We start from the raw sequence: 21,425 nt of genomic DNA, 5'->3' as shown, positions 1-21,425 counted from the left end.
AAAAGAAATCTTATCTCGATGTCTTCTGGTCTCTCTTGATATTTTGTGTCTACTTTCCTTTTGCTATTGGGGTAAACACTATGGGGAGTTTGGCAACAATCCTACATGGGTGCTGTGAGGTCACAGCCTCTGCTCCTCCTGAGCTGTGACCCAAACCCTCCAGATGCTGCCTGCTACCTCCTGGAATGGGAGACAATCACAGTGCTTTGATACCCCAGTGTGACCTATCAGTGTGCCACACAGCACCGATCTCGTCTTTGAACTTGTTCATGGAGTGGCATAGGTGTCAGAAGCCACAACTCGCAGGACCCCTGCTAAGTTTGGCTCCTATTGTATGAAGCTGAGGGGGACATACACATCTTTTTTTTTTAACAAATGAAATCCTACCTTATTTAGTGCTTATTTCTTTGGTTTTAGACTCATGGCCTGGTTTTCTTTTAGCCCCAGTAGTCGAAGACTGCTAATTTTCACAGTACTAATACATCCATATAAATCAAAGCCTTATTTGGGAACTCTGAAATTCCACTTTGCAAGTTGCTTATTTCTTTCTTTCTTTATTTATTCTGGATTTTCAAGGAAGGGTGTCACTCTGGTCCAGGCTGACCTGGAATTCACTATGTAGTCTCAGGCTGTCCCTGAACTAACGGCAATCCTCTTACCTCTGCTTCCCGCGTGCTGGGATTAAAGGCGTGCACCACCACGCTCCGCTTGCAAGCTGTTTTAAATGTTCTCAGCTGCAACATGTTCTAACACAAGGGGTCACGTGTGTAATACCGGGAGTGACATGCTCATGGCTGAGGGTCTGGAATGTCCAGCAAACAGTGACAGACTCTGGAGGGTGCACTGCTTCCTTCTAAAATGTCTCATTAGGGTCCCCAGGTTTGGCCTCTGTCTCCTTCACACCCCGCAGTCCAATTTAATTGCGCGACGGCCCTGTCACAGCACACTGCTCTTTTGACAGGAAGGTAAACTCATTCTGTCCATCAAGACATTTGCCTCACTCTATGCAATCCAAATAATTAAATGCAGGCCACACCTCAGCCTCCCCTCCCAAGCCTGCCTATGGCACAGTGGCTTCTTTCTCATGAACCATGTGATTTCAGAAGCCAGCTGAGGAGCCTTTGTTTGTTTTGTTTTTTTAGAAACCCTAAACCTCAGTTAGAATGGCACACCTTCTGTTTGAGCAACTGAAAGTGGATTTTTTCCCAAGGTGCATAAATGGTGACAGAGAAATTCAAGGCCCTGGTCCCAGCAAGAGCCTAGGAGTAATCTTCTTGGAGTGGTCAGTAATTTTCATTTACCACTCATGCAAGTTTCACACTAGGCAACAAAGCCCTTGTATTTCAATGCACACACCCTTTCACCTCTAGCTAGAACAGATTTGTCAAGAATAAAGCAGATCTTCGAGATGACCTAAATAGAGGGAAACTCTGGGAAGGACTGAAGAGAATTCTTACCTGTTGTGTCCATTTTACACAATGGATTTCTCTGGAGAACTTGGAGTGATTGTAATGAATTTGGATTTCATTTAACCCAATGCTGATTTTGCACATTACAGAGATTTGTCATCTTTAAGTAATGTGCCAGATGAATGCTTTAAAATAGATGCAACTTTGTGTGAATTCTCCATAATATAGCACAATCTGACTGCTCTATTAATAGCCAGTCTCTGGCCTTGAGAAGGCAGGACGGCAGGGTTGTTAAAATTCATCATCTCTGCATAATTAGTTGTGAATCTCTTAATATTCAAGCTGAAGAATTATCTAGGAACCAGGGTCCTCATCCCTCAACGTCCCTTTCAATATTGTTCCACAGTCATCATTTACTCAGGTTTTTCTAATTACTGCAAAACCAATTGTTTTTAACTCAACTGCCCTGGCTCTATGTAATTTGTTGAATGTAATTACCTTCAAGTGAAGAAAATGCACTTCTTGTTCAGGAGGCTTGCATTTGATTAGATGAGCATCATAGAGTGGTTGGGAGAACCCAGTTACAAAGCTCTGTTTATTCCTCCTGAGTACTGCACTGGGGGCTGCAGCAGGTGAAGGGGTTCTTTGGAAAGGAATTCCATAACGTGGAGATTTGCCGACCTTGAGTGGATTTCATTTGAAGAAGTAATTTTATATAACCAAAAAGAACTACAAGTCCGGGCTTGGGCGATGGCTCCGTGAATAACGTGTGTACCATGCATGTGCGAGTTCACAAGCCCAGAACCCATGTAAAGCCAGAGACATTGCAATACTAGCACAAGTAGAGTGAGAGGGGATTCAGGGACAGAACTGCCTGGAAGCACACAGGGCAGCTAGCCAGGTGAATGCTGCAGTGACTGTGAAAAACGATAGACCCTGCCCCAAGATCAAAGGCGAGGACTTTCATCCAAAGCTGTCCTCTGATCTCCACTCAAGTGTCGTAACACACATGTCCACATTCACACACATATCAACATGCAGTAAAGCAGAAATTTTAGCTTGGAGCAGCTAAAAGTATAGCCATATACAGTGTAGAAGGGTTGTTTTGTTTGTGGCATATGTGTGTGTGTGTGTGTGTGTGTGTGTGTGTGTGTATGTATGTGTGTGTGTATATATACATATATATGTATGTATATACACACACACACATATATATATACATACATACATACATACATACATACGTATATGTGAATATAATATATGTGGTGTATGTGTGTGTCTGTGCATGTGTGTATGTGTGTCATATGCACTTGTATATATAGATGCATGCATCCTGGTGCACATGCATGTGTAGGCTACAGAATGTTGGACGCTCTCCTCTATTGCTCTTTTGCTTTTGTCCTTGAGACAGGATCTCTCTCTGAAACCTGAACTTGCCATTTTGCCATTTTGTTTTTATAGAAATGGCTGAGCCGTGAGCCCCAACGATTCTCAAGTCTACATCCTCATCAGTGCCAGGGTTATAGGTGTGCATGATCCCTCCTGGCTTTTTATATGGGTGTAGGGAATGGAACTCAGGTGTTTGTGCTTGTGTAGTGAGAGCTCTTACCCATGGAGCCATCTTCCTAGCCTTGGATTTGGGGTTATTGATAGTGTCTTCTCTCAGGTGATCTCTTTCATTTCTGTATATCTGGTTATAATATATATCTAGTACATCTGACTCTTTAACCTGCCCCAACCGACCTTGCATAGAAGCTGATGAATAAAACACAAATTTCTGTCTCTTCTAATCCTATTTATCTATTAAGCAGTTCTACTCAGAGATTCTCAAGGAGCATCCAGTGAAGGGCCAGAGGTTCTTAGGGGGACCAATGCACACCCAACAATAAAGGAAATTATTTCAGCCAGTTCCCAGTCCTACCCAGAGATTTCCAAGTAACACCCAGGGGAAGTATATAGGTTCTCAGGGGGACTGATTCAAACCCACTGGTAAAGGTGACTGGGACAGTTCCTCAACTGGGGCAGTGAACTGAACCAGGAGGCATGGTCATATGCAAGTAAAGCAAAGCAAAAGTAGAGGATTCTCAACAGATAAAGAACTAGCAGAAATGCAATCTTGTGAAAGAACAGACTTCTCCAATACTGGAATTGCACACATGGGTCACTAGTCCTAGATTTTGTATAACGTGGGTTCTGTGGACAGAATTCACCTCCTTCTGCTTGAAAGATAGGCACTTAACTGCCTGCTTTATCTCCCCAGCCCACAAATATGCCTTAAATCAGCATCAATAAATACAGCTGATGAGCCAGATGTTCATTTGTTCAGTAAAAGGATTTTTATTGGGTATCACACTTTGCACTAAGTCTATCCCTGAGACATATGACACTGTCAGCCCTTTCAGAGTCCAGTAAGTAAGTTCAGCTTGAGGACTTTGAGCACGTTACTGTCAGGTTGGTGGTGCTTGGTTTCCTCATCTGTAAAATCAAGACAAAAAAGTCCCTTTTATAAAGTTCTCATGAAGAATGAATGAGAAAATGGAAGCAAAAGGGCTCTGGCCTGTCATAATGGACTTTTCAGTACAAGTAGCTATAGGAGAGCTGCAACTTGAATGAATTCATTGTGTGCACTGTTGAGACTATAAATGAGCTCAGTGAAGAATACGAGAAATAGCTTCCTTCAAAATATGGCAAAGGAAATATACTTCACCCTATGACCTCTGAGATGAGCCACTTTTCATGCATCTCAAGCCTGTCTCGCTGCCAGTGGTGAGAGAAAAGTTCTAGGTGGCTGGGTTTGTTTCTCACATCTCCCATGCAAAGCTCCAGGGTGCAGGGACAGCTGCCCCTCACCTTGTTATTATAGTTTGCTTGAAAATAACTTTGGGAATATAAATTAGACTAGTCACTGTGGATGTCAATATAGATGGCTCTCCAAAAATGGAAAACAGATTGCCATATGACTCAGCTATATCACTCATGAGTATTTACCTAAGGGGCTCTATATCCAACCACAGAGAGAGTTGCACATCCATGTTTCTTTCATCACTATTCATAACAACTAAGTTATGGAGCCAACCTAGGTGTCCAACAACAGATGAATGGATCAAGCATACATGGTATATACACAAGATGGAAATTTTTAGCTATAAAGAAACCAAAGTTATGTTATTTGCATGATAATGCCTGAAAGTCAATTAAACCAGTTTCTCATTTGTAGTTCCTAGATTTTACATATATTCAAAAGATCATGCATGTATATATGACTTGAAAATAGAGTAAAACTCTTTAGTGGGACAAAGGGAACTAACACATCTGAGAGGGGCAAAAAGAGAAAGTAAAGGATATAAGGGAGAACATGCTCCACATGCAATACTTACCTGTAAAAGAGCTAATCAATAAATTTAAAAATCATTGTTCTGAGGTATGTAATATACAATGACATGCATATTTAATGCAAAATGATGAGTTTGGGTATTACAGACACACCTGGCATACTGGATTTGTGAATGATGGGAGACCCTTTGGAGGGCTTTAAGCAAAGAAACTACATGATGGGTTCCTGCACTTTGAGAAGATGGCTTTGCTGCTGTAGTGGCGATGTGTTAAGGGAGACAAGACTGGAAATGCAGTGATTGCAGCAACAGGTAGAGGAGGGCCGTGGGCCATGGAAGACAGCAGTGCTCTGTGAACCAGCCAAAGACCTGGCCAGTGCCGGTGATTGAGGAGCTGTAGAAGGTACAGATCTAAGCAGTATCTGGGAGGAAAGCCAGTAGGCTTCTGGAAAGGCCAAAATATGCACAGACAAGGAAAGGTCAAGGACATAGCCAGCATTTCTGAAAGAATGGTAAGGCATTAAGTTGAGATGGAGGATATGGGAGGCAGGAGAGATTTATCAAGCAAACAAAAGAGGCTTAAATTTGGATTTTCTTTCTTTCTGTTCCCCCCCCCCCCCAAGTTGTCAGGTCTATTGCTTCAGCTTGTGTGATGATGAATTTTGATAGTCAACTTGGTAGGATTTAGAATCACCTAGGAGACAAACATTTAGACATGCCTATGCAGGAGTCTTTAGACTGGGTTAACTGAGAGGGAAAGATCCACCATAAATGTGGGTGTGGCCATTTCATAGGTCTGGGTCCCAGACTGAGTAAATACGAGAAACCCAGCTGAGCATCAGCAGACATCAGTCTCTATGTTTTCCAGCTGTGGGCACAATGTTACTAGCTGCCTTCCTGCTGCTGTGCCTTGTTGCCCTCATGGATTGAACTGTGAACCTGAGACCCAAAATAAAACCTTCCTTCCTTAAGTTGATTTTGTCAGGTAATTGGTCACAGCAACAAGAAGAGTAACTAATTCACCTTGAATTGTCCCTCAAACACCAGTATAGGAACGGTCTTGCTAGCTGGATGGGAGGTGGTGGCATCTTCATGAGTAGGAGCCTGGGAGCAGAGTTAGGCCACCAGGAGCATGTCTGTGGAAGACACGGCCCTGTCCTCTCCTTCTCTGTCAGATTGTAGCCATAAGCTGAGCACTTTTGTTCTGCCACCTGCTTCCTACCACACTGCCATTACTTTCCCAGAGGCCCCCAAATGAGGGTGCTACTTATTATGGACTGAAACCTTTTTTTTTGATGATAATAATTTATTTTAGTGATGTGGATCCAATGCCTGGACCTTTTACCTGTTAAACAGTGCCATACCACTGAAGTATACCTCCACCCCCTGTAAAAACTGTCTTGCAATTTATCTTATATTTTATGTTGAACATATTCTCCCCATCCTGTTCCTCCCTATCGTCCCCTTTCTCACTCCACCTCTTCATTAATCCCCCAACCAATTTCAGGTCTACATTAATTTTATACACAGACATTATAATTTTGTAATAGTTTTATTTATTTATTTTGGGGGGGGTAGAGACTGAAAGTGTGAGAACGGGCACACCAGGGCTTCCTGCCACTGCAAAGGAAGTCCAGATGCAGGTGCCACTTTGTGTGGCTAGCTTTATGTCTGGGTACTGAGAAGGATGCTTAGACGTTCATGTGTCTACATTCTCTTCTCTCTTTCTCACACACACACACAACCAACAAAATCAAGAAATTAAAGGTAAGAGAAAGTGTGATATTTGTCTGAGACTGGATTGATTCACTTAATATGGGTATCCCCATTTGTATGTGTTTTCCTGCAAATGTCATAATTTTCTTCTTTATAGCCAAAAATCCCACTATGTTTATGCATTATACTTTTCTTATCCATTCCTCTATTGTTGGACACATAGTCCACAACTAACATCTATACTTTATAACTTAGCTATTGTAAACAACAGTGCAACTCACATCAGTGTGCAAGGGGCTTCATGATATGTTGACTCAGAATCCTTCGGCTAAATACCTACAAGGGGTATGCTGCTCCAAGCCCTTTTTAAAGATATGGTCTCCCTATTTTGTCCAGATTGGGTGCAAACTCCTCATCCTCTAACCTCAATCTTTGGAGTAGCTGGGATTATAGATGTGTGTCACCTTCCTCAGCTGTTGTCTGAAATATTTGTTATAGCAATGGAAAGCTGACTAACCCAAGATATGATGATGATGAGTAGCTGGTAGATTGTTCTGGAGAAGAATGATTCAATTCAGGTGATTTAGTTGGAGTTAAGACTTCTCACCACTCCCCACACATAGGGCTCAGTGTCCTCACTGATCACTCTTCTCTCTTGATACTAGTTGGTCCCATAGCATTAAACAGTCTCCATGAGCTGGTGATGCTCAAATTCTCACCCAGTCAACCACTACCAATCATGTCTTCTGCCAACTTTATGGTGACTGAAAGTCAGCATGTTCAGTTAGGGTTCTGAGCCCCCAGCTCCCCCCTCCTCCCTTCTCCACTGGCCCTTGTAGGACCCAGACCTCTTACCAGCACCTCCAGACCATCAATGATCCTTGTTATAGCCTTATCAAATTAGGAATCAGGCCATTCTTTCTCTCTGTGCTGCACTAGGAGGCTCGTGTCCTGAGCATTTAAATTAAAACTAGTTACAATTAGAACTGGGGAGATTGCTCAGTCTCCCTAGCTAGGTAATGTGCTTATCTTAAAACATAAAGACCCAAGCTCAATCTATAGAACTCATGTGAAAAGAACTGGGCATGGTGGCGCACACCTTTAATCCCAGCACTCAGGAGGCAGAGGTAGGAGGATTGCCGTGAGTCTGAGGCCACCTTGAGACTACATAGTGAATTCCAAGTCAGCCTGGGCTAGAGGGAGACCCTACCTTGAACCCCCCCACAAAAAAATAAATAAAAAAGGTGGGCCTGGTGTGATTGTGCAGTCCTCTAATCTCAGCACTCAGAGGCAGAGGTAGATGGATCACTGTGAGTTCCAGGCCAGCCTGAGACTACACAGTGAATTCCAGGTCAACCTGAGCTACAGTGAAACCCTACCTCGAGAAATAGAAAAACAAAAAAAAAAAAAAAAAGAAAGAAAGGGTGGATGGTAACTGAGGCTATCATCTGCCTTCCACACGTACACACACATACATGCATGTGCACCTTCACAAACATAATGCACACACATAAAATAAAATTAAACATACAGAAATAGAGTGAAAAATAGATGGTCTAAGCAAAGTAGAGTGAAAATTAAATGTACACACCTAGCTGCTTACATGTGCTGCTTGTGATTAACAGCAAAGGCAAACTGATTATAGGCCCACTGCTGTGGCAAGCCCCATCATCAAGCTCCTCCTGACCCTGCATGGAGCCTGCTCCATACCACACTTGTCCTTCTACTGAGTGATGACTAATGCGTGTGGCTTTTTAAAAAAATATTTTGTTTATTTTTATTTTTTTGAGAGTGACAGAGACAAAAAGAGGGAGGGAGAAAGGGAGGGAGGGAGGGAGGGAGGGAGAAAAAGGGTGCATCATGGCCTCCAGCCACTGCAAATGAACCCCAGATGCATGCACCAGCTTTTACATCTGGCTTGCGTGGGTACTGGGGAATCAAGCCTTGAACAACCAGGATCCTTAGTCTTCACAGGCAAGTGCTTAACCACTAAGCCAGCTCTCTAGCCCCTGCCTGTGGCTATTTTTGCTTCTTTAGCCTCCATTACCTGGAATATCATAACCTATTTTATTTTACATTTTATCTTTATTCATTTTCATGGGGGGGAGAAAGAGAGAGAGAAAAAGGGGGCGCCAGGGCTACCAGCCACTTCAAACGAACTCCACACATATGCGCCACCTTGTGCATATGGCTAACTTGGGTCCTGGGGAATTGAACCTGGGTCCTTTGGCTTTGCAGGCAAACACCTTAACCATTGAGCTATCCCTCCAGCCCTGCTTTTTGCTTTTGTATATGTGTGGGTGTGTATGTGCTTGTGAGGGTGCAGGTATGTGTTCATACATGTGAAGGTTAGAGGTCAATATCAAGATCTTCCTCAGATGCTTTCTACCTTGTTCTCTCAGAGAGGGTCTTTCACTGAACCCAGAGTTTGCTGATTCTAATCCTTTGGGATCCTCCTATCCCTGCTGCTTCTGCACTGGGATCACAGATGAACATCATCACATCCAGCTTTTATGTGAGTGCAGTCAGGTCCTCATGTTTGCATGGTGATCACATTTCCCACTGAGTCATCTCCACAGCACCAGAGATCCCTTTGAGCCTTCTCAGCTGGTCCTAGGCAGCCTTCAGCAAATACTTATTGAAGAATGAATGGGCAGACATGTAGAGTTGGAAAGGCCCCAGAAACCCTTCTTTGACAAGCTTCTAGAGGTTGGTAATATTTCACTATGGACCCAAAATGGGTACAAAGTAAGAAGTTAGGCTAGAAGCTAGCCTGGTTCATGGTCTCTTTCATCTGTTAGCAGTGGACAAACACTGGTGAGACACTGAGCTGATAGGAACAGACAGCTAGAATTTCTGAGGTTGGTCCCATGTAGTGATGCTGAGAAGCAGTAAGGTCTTTAAAACATAACTGGGGGTCACACGGAATCTTCCTCAGGGATAGATCAATATTGTCTCTGAGAGGATGCATTAATTCTTAAGAAAGCAGACTATTCTAATATTGGTCAAACTCTTCACCTGTTCTCTTCTGCATGTATCTCTTCCTTTCTGCTTTTCCTCACCAGAAGCATACTTTGTCTTGCTCATGGACTTCAGAACTATAAACTAAACAAGCTTCTTTGGTCATAACTTACTAAGTCTCAAATTTTCTGTTCCAGCAACAAGAAACAACAACATTATTTTTTGCAATAATGATAGTGTATGTTCATCATAGTAATAGTATATTTTTGTGATATATGTCCTTGTGTGATTCTTCCAATCCTCCAGCCTTTCTGATGACTTGTAAGAATCAAAGAACAAAGCAATGGACTTAGATTAATGGGCTAGTTGTGTGAGTTTGTATGCACACTCATATGGATACATGTGCATGTGCACACAGAGGCCAGTGGTTGGTGACAGATTCCTTTCTCATTTGCTTCCTACCTTATTTCTGGAAACAGGGTTTCTCACATGCACCTAGACTCACTGACTTGGCTAGTTTAGCTAAGTCCTGATCCCTTGTCTTGACCTCCAGAACACTGAGAGCTGAGGATCTGGAATTGGGTACTCATGCTTGCATGGCAAGTGTTTTAGCCACTGAGCCATCACATAAGTCTCTGGACTACTCATGTATACCAGTCTTTTTTATACTCTTCCCTCCACATTAGAAAGACCGAGGCACTACAAAAATTGGATACACACTGGATTATGAGATGATGCCTTTCCCTAAAGCAATATATCAGCCTTGATTTTTTTTTTTTTTAGAAAGAATAATGATTTCATCACTGAATCTCAAAATTAGTAACTTAGAAAAACCTGGATAGTGGGAAAGGAATTACTCGTCATTGCATCACTAACATAACACTGACAATCCAGGATGTACTGAAAAGAATGTAGGCTGCAGATCACATTTGCACTGAGGGCTCACATGGTCTCTTATGTCTGTGAGGAGGGGCCCCAACCTACACTTCCTATTTTTAAGCGTTGACAGATAATGATTTTTCTACTGCCAATTCTACTTTGAAGGGAAAATTAGTAAGGGTGGTTGAAATGCACCAATAGATCAGATATTTTCATAATAACTGATAGCAAGTCTAGGAACTACAAAGAATGGTATTAGCAGAAAACCTCCATCTATGGCTCACTGGATGGTTCAACTTGCCTAACTCTATACTTAAGAACAAAGTTATTTTTATTGTCACTCATTCATCACTGAGGTTCTTCAATTGGAAGTTCTTTTAGATATGCCAGATCTGGAAATAAAAAGGTCCTTACAGACTACACTACAATGTCATGAGATGTTTGAACCAGGAAACAAGTTGATGCATACAAACAACCTTCTGTGGGTACTAGAAAATGCAATCTCAGGGGAGACATAGTGCCACAAAGGGAACATACAGTGAACTGGAGCTGAGCTCAGGAAAGGCACAGTCAACCAGTTCCTGGAGAGAGAAGCCTGAAGGTGAAGGAGTCAAGGTTGAACTACCACCATCTCTGATACTACTGGGTGAGTGTGTGTGCCTTCTGAACGTCTATATATAACCTAAGTGGGTAATATGAGACTTCTAAGAGTATTCTCAAAAATCAAAATAAGGGGCTGGAGAGATGGCTTAGCAGTTAAGCGCTTGCCTGTGAAGCCTAAGGACCCCGGTTTGAGGCTCGGTTCCCCAGGTCCCACGTTAGCCAGATGCACAAGGGGGCGCACGCGTCTGGAGTTCGTTTGCAGTGGCTGGAAGCCCTGGCTCACCCATTCTCTCTTTCCCTCTATGTGTCTTTCTCTCTATGTCTGTCGCTCTCAAATAAATAAATAAAAAATGAACTAAAATAAGGGGGTGGTGAAATAGCTCAGTGGATAAAGTGTTTGCTGTGCAAGCATGAAGACCAGAGTTTGGATCCCCAGCATCCACACTAAAGCTAGGCATGGTGGCATGTACCTATAGTTCCAGAGGTGGGGAGATGGACACAGTGGATCCTGAGGGCTTGTCACCTAGCTAGTCTAGTGGCATTGCTAAACTCCAGATTCAATGAGTGACCCCGTCTCACAAAATAAGGTGGAAAGCAATTGAGGAAGATGCACGATGTTGACTTCTGGTCTCCACATGTATGCACTTGCACAAACACATATGTCCAGAAATCAAACATGCATACACACCTGAATGCACACCACATACATATCCACATGTAAAAATCAAAATGAGTACAATATACCATGAAGATATAAAACAGTTAATACCTTGGTGTGCACAGTTCCATGCTCATTGCCCAGCCTAATCTTGACCCAAAGACAGCTATGGTATGCGGGTTCCATAGACCTCGAGTAATCTTGGGCTGCAGAAATGAAATTATGGAAGGTACTCTGCCATTGACCCAGTCTCAGGCAGGTCCCTACTGTCACCTGCTTTGCATTTTGTATATTGCTTGTAATGTCTTATTTGTATCAAGTGCCTATTAATAGCAGCTATTTCAAGCCTACTCTTGGCTTAGTTAACAGATCTCTTAATCAGTATTGAAGTACCAGAATATATTAAAACACGAACCTTGGGGAGAAAAGAATAAATATTTGCCTTACTTTTAATTTTCTTTCAGTCCCTAGAAGGAAGGTAGCCTTTGGGAAGTAAGTAATTTTTATCGGTGTTCAATCTGTGAGTAGTTGGTGGTCAGAGGGATTTACTTTCCCTCTTGTCTATATAACTCATAATCTTAACCCCAGGGATGTCAATGATTTGTTAATAACTGTGTTCAGCAATTGCTGAAGTGGTTAATATTGAACAGTTTTTTTCCTCTGGGAAACAAGTAGAATACTGAAAATACTAGATGCAGGATCACAACACTTGGTTGGGTAATGAATATTTGGAACTCTTCTTTTGTTTGTATATGACCTCATTAGATCCCATTATTCCATATATATCCTGGACTGTTTAGGTACAGATATAAGGTATGGGTGTCCAAAGTTGGGGATGCTTTCATTTGGTTGGGAGTTTCATAAACACATCTTAGGATGTGAATTTCTTCAGCTTATACTATAATTTCAAGTAATTGTTCTATCCACCTATCCCTCCACCCATTCATGGGTACATGTACATCTTCATTCATCAGGTGCTGATGAGCATCTACTCACTGCCATGCGGTGTGCCAGGTTCTAGGCAGGCGGGACTCAATGTTAGAGTTACCAGACATCTATCAGGAATTATGTGTGTCCATGATGAATAGCAAGACCACTGATCACAGCTCCCCGGGAACTCTGCCTCCAGAGTTCCAACCAGACTCTTGGAGCACTTTCTGTTTGTGAAGAGGTCTATTATTTATCTCTCCATTCAACAACTAACTAAACCAAGTACAGTACTTAGTGAGAATTGTGAATATAAAGATAAACCTTGCCTCTGATTCTGTGTATCTTTTAAATTGTGTTTTTAAATGCTAAAGAAGCCTGAGTTGTAAGTGGCAATTCTTACAACTTGCATAGGATTCCTAGTGGGCTAAGCTGGTACAAAATTGGAAGAACTGAGACTCCAGAAGTGCGTGTGCCCTATATAGAATGCCTAGATATTATATGGGGAAAAATCCTCTCTTTAGCACTTGTAACTTTATTTTGACTTTTGTGGAATTACTTCTACCAATTGTTGGTTCTGAACTGTTTTTCTCTTCTCTGATTCTTTTGTGATATTCCCAGTGTTCTGGTCCCCAAATAAGCAAAGGGGTCCCTTGGAATATGAGAAGCCTTATTTTACTAAGTGTACTTACTCTGTGGGCCAGCAGGATCAGCTTCATGGGAGAACATGTTAAAAGTACTTAGGGTTCACTCCATTTTAAATGTAAGGTGTCCCCTATAGACTCATGCACTTGGAGAATTTTGTCCCCAGCTGTGTCACTGTTCAGGAAAGTTCTGGAACCTTAGAAGGTAGAGGCTTGCTGAAGGAACAGAGTCACTGGGGATGAGCCTTGAGGTTTTATAACTTAGCCTCACTTCTGGTTGGTCCTTGGCTTCCTCACTCTGACTGTAATGTGACCATCTATCTCTACCTGTCATGTCTTCCCCATCATGACAATACAGATCCTCTCAAAACTGTAATGCAGAACAAACCATTTCTTTTCTTTCTTTTTTTTTTTAATTTATTAATTTTCTTTTCAGCAAATACAGGCACTTTGGTACCATTGTTTAGGCCCATCCATGACCTACACACTCCCAATGGCCCCTCCTTGTTGATGTAAATGGGTCGTGCATTGTGGAGTTAGCCCACAGTTATTGGTATGATAAATGTCTCTACACAAGTGCAATAGTGGCACACGGCCATGGTGGGGAATCAACTGCTCTTGATTTGGCTAACTGATCCCCTCAGTGGTACGGGACCCATAGCTGGAGCTGAGAAACAAGTCAGAACCATATACAAACATAAACCCACTCTCCAATATCAAGCTACCATCAATCATGGGGTACAAGAGGGCCTACACCTATTAAACTCTCTATCAAAAAAGTAAGTGTTACCTCAATTTTACGGGTGCTAACTTACTCTCCATTGGAGAATATGCTTCTCTTTTTCAGATAGATGCAGATCCTAAGGAGAGAGCTGCCCCATCATACCTCAAAAGGGGCCCGACTGAAACTAAGAAAATTGGCGAAACAAGCAAGGGTGCTGTTTTCCTGATGAACCGGATACCAGCACAAAGGGGAAGGAGACCAACACAGAGAAAAATCAACTCCTACCATTTCTTTTCTTAAAATGATTCTGGTTAGGAACTGATCACTGAAATACGTAAAGTAACAAATACACGCCATGTGTACCTAATCAGAAGTTGAGAGCAGGTGGAGCAGCACCAAATGTATGCCTCTCTCTGATCAGGTCCGCAGAGGCCCAAAGAGCTTGTGTTTAACTTAGGTATAATTGAACGTAATGATTTATTCTTTTACCTTTCTGACTCACCCTGAAAACAGCCATTCTATAAAAAATGCTAGGCAAAGAATGCTAAGACTGGTTCCAGCTTTAGATCATTAACTTTTCTTTAGACCATACCAAATCTTTCCCTCCTACTTGGCTAATGAACTTCCATACTGAGGGTCTCAAGGTATAAAGAAGGCTGTTAGCAATGAGTGTTGGGGACCTCAGATGTGCGTGGATATTGCTGGTTCCTTATCACAGTTGAGCAGAAACAGTAGGGAAAACAGCCGTGGGCACTCCTAATACTGGAGGTGGGACAATCACTGTCCTCTGAGGACATGAGAAGGACAAAGAAGGGGCTGGGATGCTCTGATAATTCATGTCTTTCATCCCATTCTCACCATAAGGTACCACCAAAGACCCTGAAGAGTGTCAGCCTCAGAATTAGTTAAGAAAGTGAATATGTAGAATATGATCAAAGCAACAAGTCTGATGGGGGAAACAGGAAGAAGTACCAAATAGGAATGCTTGAGGAATGAACTTCTAACAAAGTGCAGAAATATGTCAGGAGGCCCCACAACACCATTGCAGGGTGGATTGTCAAAATGACAGGGGATGAAGCAATTCAGGTCTTCCTGACTGTAGCAAAACACTTGACCACTGCAAGCCTCATTTTATGGTCTATTTATTTCCCAGAGGAACAGGATTTCCCCCTCTTCTGCTTCCATGCTGATGGGATGATGTGTTCCCACCTTCCTGATCCTACTGTGCTTTTCCTACTATGATCAATTCTACCCTCTGGATCTAAGAACTGCAATAAACCTTTGTTCCCTTGATCTGGTTTTTGTCAGGTACTCTGTCCCTGCAATGAAAAGTTAACTAACACAACAGTCACCTTATGGCTCGGGAGAGTAAGTGTTTGATAAGCTATAGTGTTGAATCCAGGACAGCATCCATACTCAAAGGATTTGGATACAAACATGAAGCCCATTGAATTCTTCAGAATAAGTATCCCAAGAATTCGTGATAGATCCTTGGTACTTCTGGAAAAATTTGAGCCTTGTATCTTGGTTTGTCCTCTGTTATTAACTGCATGTATAAAGTCTCTTACAGACTCATGTACCTGAACACTTGATTCCCCAACTGAGATGGTACGGTTTGGGCGTGTTATGCAGTCTTTAGGAGCTGTAGCACGGCTAGTGGAGTTTGGTCACTAGGGGAAGGTCTCTAAAGGTACAAGCCCCAGTTCACTCTGTTTCCAGTCTGCCACCATGTGAAAAAGTAGTAGCCACAAGCTCCTGCTGCCTCACATGGGAATCATGACATGCTTTCCCTGCCATCATGGGCTTTCAAAATGCCCCCAAACAACCTGGCAACATAAATCTATTTCCCTTTCATTATTTCTGTCACATATTTTGCCCCAGCAATATAAAAAGTACCTAAATCTAAATTTTAATTTAAATTAAATCTCTCATCACAGTGTTCAAGGGATTTACATCTTCATAATCAAGACTGACGGGCAGAATACACATGTCCCTGACCTCACCCTCACCTGGGTCTCCACAGTGCCTGCCTCACTCCTCCAACCTGGATGGGGCTCCCGTGTCATGGGGTCTTCTGTGTATGTTGAGCAATTCTGAGGCTTTGACTCCACTTCATTCAGCTTCTGGAAGATGGTTTTTCCTAAATGACAAAAGGTATATTAAAATCACAAATAGGTTTATGAACCTTTTATAAATTTTGAGAAGGAGGTAGTGAGACATTCACCAATAGTATATAGTCTGGATAAGCTAAAATCTGGGCTTCTTGCCATTCTGTACCCTGCAAAAATCTGTGTTGCCAACAATATCTGCAGTTACATATGCTTATCTATAGAGAGGCATGTCCACTCTGGGGACCCTCAGGTATTCTGTGATATGATATTCTTTTTTAAAAAAAGTTTTGGACTTTTCAGGTTAGAAACATTCAGCAAGCAAGGTCTGTGGAAAACACTGAGTTTATATTTTGAATTATGTTATTTACCAAGTAACAAACAGATTTTAAAGGACTTCCTACATCCTTCACTGAACCCACAACATTGTGTGGTTTCAACGATTTGAACTTTCAGCCTTTCCCAAACATCACTGATCAGGAAAATTTTATTTATTTACTTACTTTTTGGTGTTTGGTATATTTTTATGTTTTATTTATTTTTGATTTTTAGTAATTTTATACATGCATACATGTATATAATATATTCTGATTATATTCCCTTCCATACCTTAGTATGGCTCCTTCTCATTCCCACTGAAACTCCCCCTATTCCCAACTGATCCAACTTCTACTTTCATGTCATTTTTATTTTTTATTTTTTGCAACCTACTGAGTCTAATTAAAGCTCTTGCATGAGCATGTTGGGGGACTATTTACTGTAGCACAGGCAATTTGCCAGTGTTTATTCCACTGAAAAACAAATTTCTCCTTCCCCAAGCAAATATTAACTGCCAGCTGATCCATTGAGAAAGACGGGGTCTCATGACCCCCAAAATCCATGATAGAAGGCTGACAGGCCCAGCATTGTGCATATAACCACAGCTGCTCTGAGTTTGTGAACACAGAGTTCCTGTCATTGTTCAGAAGACAGTGTTCCATGGTATGTCTCCATGCTCCAGCGATTCCTGTTTTTTTTTTCCACCCCCTCTTCAACTGTGGTTTATTTTCTTAGAATACCTATTCAAGTCATTTTGAATAATGTCACCTGGGAGACTTTGCTTGAGGCTCTTATAGGTTTTTTTGAACAATACTCCTCAAGCTTCAATAGATTCATGATGTACTTGAAGTGGCTGAGCTTTTGTAACATTGTGGATCCTGATTCTGTAGGGCAGGATTGTGCCTGCATTCCTGACCATCTGTGAAATGACAGCAATGGTGGCAGCCCAAGAAGCACACTTTGAGTAAAACGGGTACAACCAGTAGGGAATGTTTGCATACAGCTCTTGATGGCCCACAATAGTCGATGAAACCCGCAGAATGTCTTCCTTGGTCTTCCAGAAAGGACAGTGATAGAGTCTCTAGCCTTGGGCTTGGAGAAATGACTCAGCAGGTAAAGTGCTTGGCATTCAAGTATGAAGACCAGAGTTCAGACCCCCAGTACCCATGTAAATGCCAGGTGGGCATGGAAGCTCACCTACTATCCCGACAGATGGGAGGTGAAGACAAGGGGTGCCTGAGACAAGATGGTTAGCTAGTTGAGTCAAGTTGGCAAGGTGTTCATTCAAATGAGAGACACAGTCACAGTAAATCGAACAAAAAACTATGGAGAATGACATCTGGTGTCAATCTCTGGCCTCTACATACAGGCATACACAGATATGTACATCTGCACACACATGAACCTGCACACTTGTGAACACACATACACACACGTGCATGTGTACCTGCATACATATGCACCCCCACAAATGAATATACATACATAGTATGCACCCTCTCACACACACAGCAGCATCGACAGTTACTAACTGGGCAAGCCACAGAGGGTCACTATGGCTCATGTGAAAGAGCAGAGCAATTGCATTTTCATCAGCACTCTGAGATACTTCCACGTTTAAATATGGAGGTAAGAGAAAAACAGTTTTACTGTACACATTCTATAGAAAGTGACTGCTGGGGATGAAGCAGGTACAATCCCATTGTTCTTTTTTTTTTTTTAATTTTTAATTTATTTATTTGAGAGTGACAGACACAGAGAGAAAGACAGGTAGAGGGAGAGAGAGAGAATGGGCGCGCCAGGGCTTCCAGCCTCTGCAAACGAACTCCAGACGCGTGTGCCCCCTTGTGCATCTGGCTAACATGGGACCTGGGGAAGCGAGCCTCGAACCGGGGTCCTTAGGCTTCACAGGCAAGCGCTTAACCGCTAAGCCATCTCTCCAGCCCCCATTGTTCTTTTGTTCTAGCTATTTCTCCGTTATGTTTTTTGTCAAATGAATAACAAATGCCCACTGAGACAAGAGAAGCACTGGGAAGTAGACTTTGCCTCCAGATCATAGCTCTCATGTGGTAGACAAGAAGCTTTAGGATGGGTGACCCAAAAAATGTCCTGGTGCATGTTCACCTCACTGTCTTCCATATACTACATTTTTTTACAACTCTTCATGACAATTTAATTAAGACGCGATCCTCAGAACCTTGGCACGGTGCATACGAGCGGGACGATCAGAACAATCTCCTTCCCATCCCCTTCCTATGAGGCAATTCAAGGCTGGTGGTTTCTATTCAATTTGTTATAATGACAGTGTTTAATCATGGAGTCTACTCGGCAGTCTGCTGCTCAATTGAGGTCACACATGTGACTATTCAGGCATAGAGCACATAATCTATAACTAAGATTTCGCCCCTGAATTTCTGGAGGCCGTGCTATTAATTAACAATGCACTTATTTCAAAAAAATAATATGCATTAAAGCCTTTAAAAATGTACCCTTGGCTTAGGATGAGCAGAAGTTCATGATGAAGCTGCCTTGGCAGATGCCATTATCGAAGAAGAGCTCAGCCACAGAAGTAGCCAAGTAATGTCCTTCGAAGAAGCCTAATTTAATGGTCTTCTTTTCCAGTTCCTCAGAAACCTGTAGTTTAATCTCCTATGGATTCTTTCTAATTGTCTAATCATGAATGAATGTGTGCAATTCAGAGTTTCAGTTTGTATGCGTATATGCAAGTTGTTAGAGCAAGTAAAGCCACTGCATTGGAAATGTTTTAGTGTCATTCTGGCCTGCAATAAATATTTTTAATATTAAGGGAGGGAGCAATAGAAAAAAACATTGGCCCTTATCCTGGCCCTGGTTGAATCATGAGAGCTTATTTGCATTGATTGGCATGAGGGAGAGCACTTCTCAGTGGGAAGATATACTGCATTCCATGGCAGCCACTGCAGAGGTGGGTTTTTTTTTTTTTGATGTCTCTTATAGTTGTACATATAAATGCATATGGATGTACCTACATAAAACATAAATATGCCAGAAAAATACAGCTTCTGGCCAGCAGATTCTGGCTAGAGGGCAAATAACATTTCAGCTACATTTATGTCTTTGGCATAAGTTGCTCTATATTCACAGTTAAAGTTTTGTAGAAGAAAATCCAACAAATTTATCTTCTTATTTTCTGCTTCTTTCTTTTTTTTTTTTGCATGTGTTTGTGTGTGTGGCATGCTTGCATGTGTGTGTTCATGTGTGTGTGTGTGTGTGCTATGCCTGCATGTGTGTGTTCATGTCTGTTTGTGTGTATAGGTGGGTGTGTGTGTGCATGAGTGTGTACACATATGGAGGGCAGCAGTGAACTTCGAGGTCTTTTTCATTCTTTTCTTTCAACTTTTTTGAGGTAGGGTCGGTCGCTCACTAAACTCGGAGCTCACCAATTCAGCTATTATAGGTAGCTAGCCAGCCCCAGGGATGCCCTGGCTCTGCCTCCCCACAGTGTGTGTATTCATGCCCTAGTCACTGGCTTGCGCTTTGACGTAGGAGTGGGCTCTGAGCCCAGGTCTTCACAACTGCGCTGCGAGCACTTTACCCAGTCCTGATTTTTGTTTGTCTATCAATTTGCATAGCTACATATTTGTTGTTTTTTTTTTAATGAGTGTTCATTGCTTAATGTAACAATAAGTGTTGATAATATCTTACATACATATTTTTATAGGTAGACATTCAGGGATATGACTAAATCCACATTTCCATAAGGAAGAATATGCCTGGCACCATGGGAAGTTTTTTTTTTTTCCCCCATTTTCTTCAGCAAGTGTGTTATTATGGTTTGGGACAATTTCATTTTGAAGGTGACCGGCAGTTTACCTGAGGAGGTGGGCTTGGGTAGGTGGCTCTGTGGCACTCGCTTCACTCTGGCTGTCATAATTGGGTCAGATATGGAGTGAACAATGGTGGAGTCTGAGGAAAGCTGGCTGTCTGTGGAAGAAGGCACTTCTCGTTCAAGGGTTTGGGCTCTGGCAGGAGATGCTGTGGAAGGGGCTGGCTGGAGAGACAAGAGGGGCTGATGATCCTCTGGGGAGTCTGGCTGGCATATATATCGTCCAGTTGAGCGATTTCCTGAGTCTGGGAGGGGGAAGGTTCCAATTCCACTGTCCAATGTTCTCATCAGGCAGTTTGATTCTGGAACAGAGAAATGAAGAGAATTAGAGAAGGCTCACATAAAAGACAAAAGGGTGGGGCGGGGTGGTAGAGAGAGAGTTCAGTCAGTAAAGTGCTTGCCTTGCAAGTAGGACATGAGTTTACAAGTGTGGACATGAGTTTCATTTCCAGAACACATGTAAAGGTTCCAGACATGGTGATGCATGCTTGTACTCCTAGTGCTGAAGAGGCTGAGGCAAAAGAATCGCTGGTGCCCACCAGCCAGCCCGCCTGACCAACTTGACAATCTTGAGGCCAGTGAGTGACCCTGTATCAAAGGAGTTGGAAAGTGCCCAAGAAACTACACCTGAGGTTGTCCACTGGCTTCCACATGCATTTGTATCTTCCCTGAATGTGCGTCCATACACATTCACAAACACATATACACATGTGCATTAAAAAAAAGGTGGGTCTTGGATATGATCTCGGGCACAGGGGTCAGCCAAAGGGAATAACTTATAAGAAAATTATGTACATTTGGAAATAGTGTAGTAAATTTTCAGTGAGGTACTTGAAGTTGACTTTTAATTGAACATGAAATTATCCACTTCATGTAATGAGATAAGAAGGTCAGCCCATTATGGGCAGCAATGGTCACACACACATATGCGCTGAATTATTCTCTAGAGTGATGACAAAGAAGCAACAATCATTAGAGGCCAATAATTATTTCTGATTATCCTTATTTCAACCTGGGGCTCACATGACTTCAATTAGGTAAAATTTATTAACCGAAATAAAATGAGTAATGAGCACACACTGTAGACTGGAGTGATGTTCTGACAAAGGTAACAGCATGTCTCTTGCTGGAATTATTGCCATTCAGTAGTCAAGTCAGTGCTGGACTCTCAGCAAGGGCAGGCCATTGCAAAGGGCACCTCTTCCAATACAGTCAAGAAGCCTCACTGGAAGCCTCAGTGAAAGATGGTGGAGCATCTTCTTTGTCTTTCTCATTTTA

At 42.3% G+C, this 21,425-nt stretch overlaps 1 protein-coding gene across 6 annotated transcripts in view; it reads right to left on the bottom strand.

Moving 5' to 3' along the window:
• Nckap5 (NCK associated protein 5) overlaps positions 1 to 21,425 on the bottom strand; it is a 1,019,391-nt gene that overhangs the window by 63,893 nt on the left and 934,073 nt on the right. For 5 of the 6 annotated variants that reach the window (XM_004659647.2, XM_045151370.1, XM_045151371.1 and 2 more), the window contains 2 exons: positions 20,135 to 20,449; positions 15,866 to 15,996 (listed from right to left, as the gene is read on the bottom strand). In XM_004659647.2, the coding sequence (XP_004659704.2) occupies positions 15,866 to 15,996; positions 20,135 to 20,449 (446 nt within the window). Of the gene's footprint in view, positions 1 to 3,725; positions 3,888 to 15,865; positions 15,997 to 20,134; positions 20,450 to 21,425 lie in introns of those variants that run through there. The other variant, XM_045151373.1, reaches the window with a different exon arrangement.

This window comes from Jaculus jaculus, chromosome 5 (assembly GCF_020740685.1).
Source record: "Jaculus jaculus isolate mJacJac1 chromosome 5, mJacJac1.mat.Y.cur, whole genome shotgun sequence".
Taxonomy (NCBI): domain Eukaryota; kingdom Metazoa; phylum Chordata; class Mammalia; order Rodentia; family Dipodidae; genus Jaculus; species Jaculus jaculus.
This window is presented reverse-complemented; position numbering and strand designations above follow the sequence as displayed.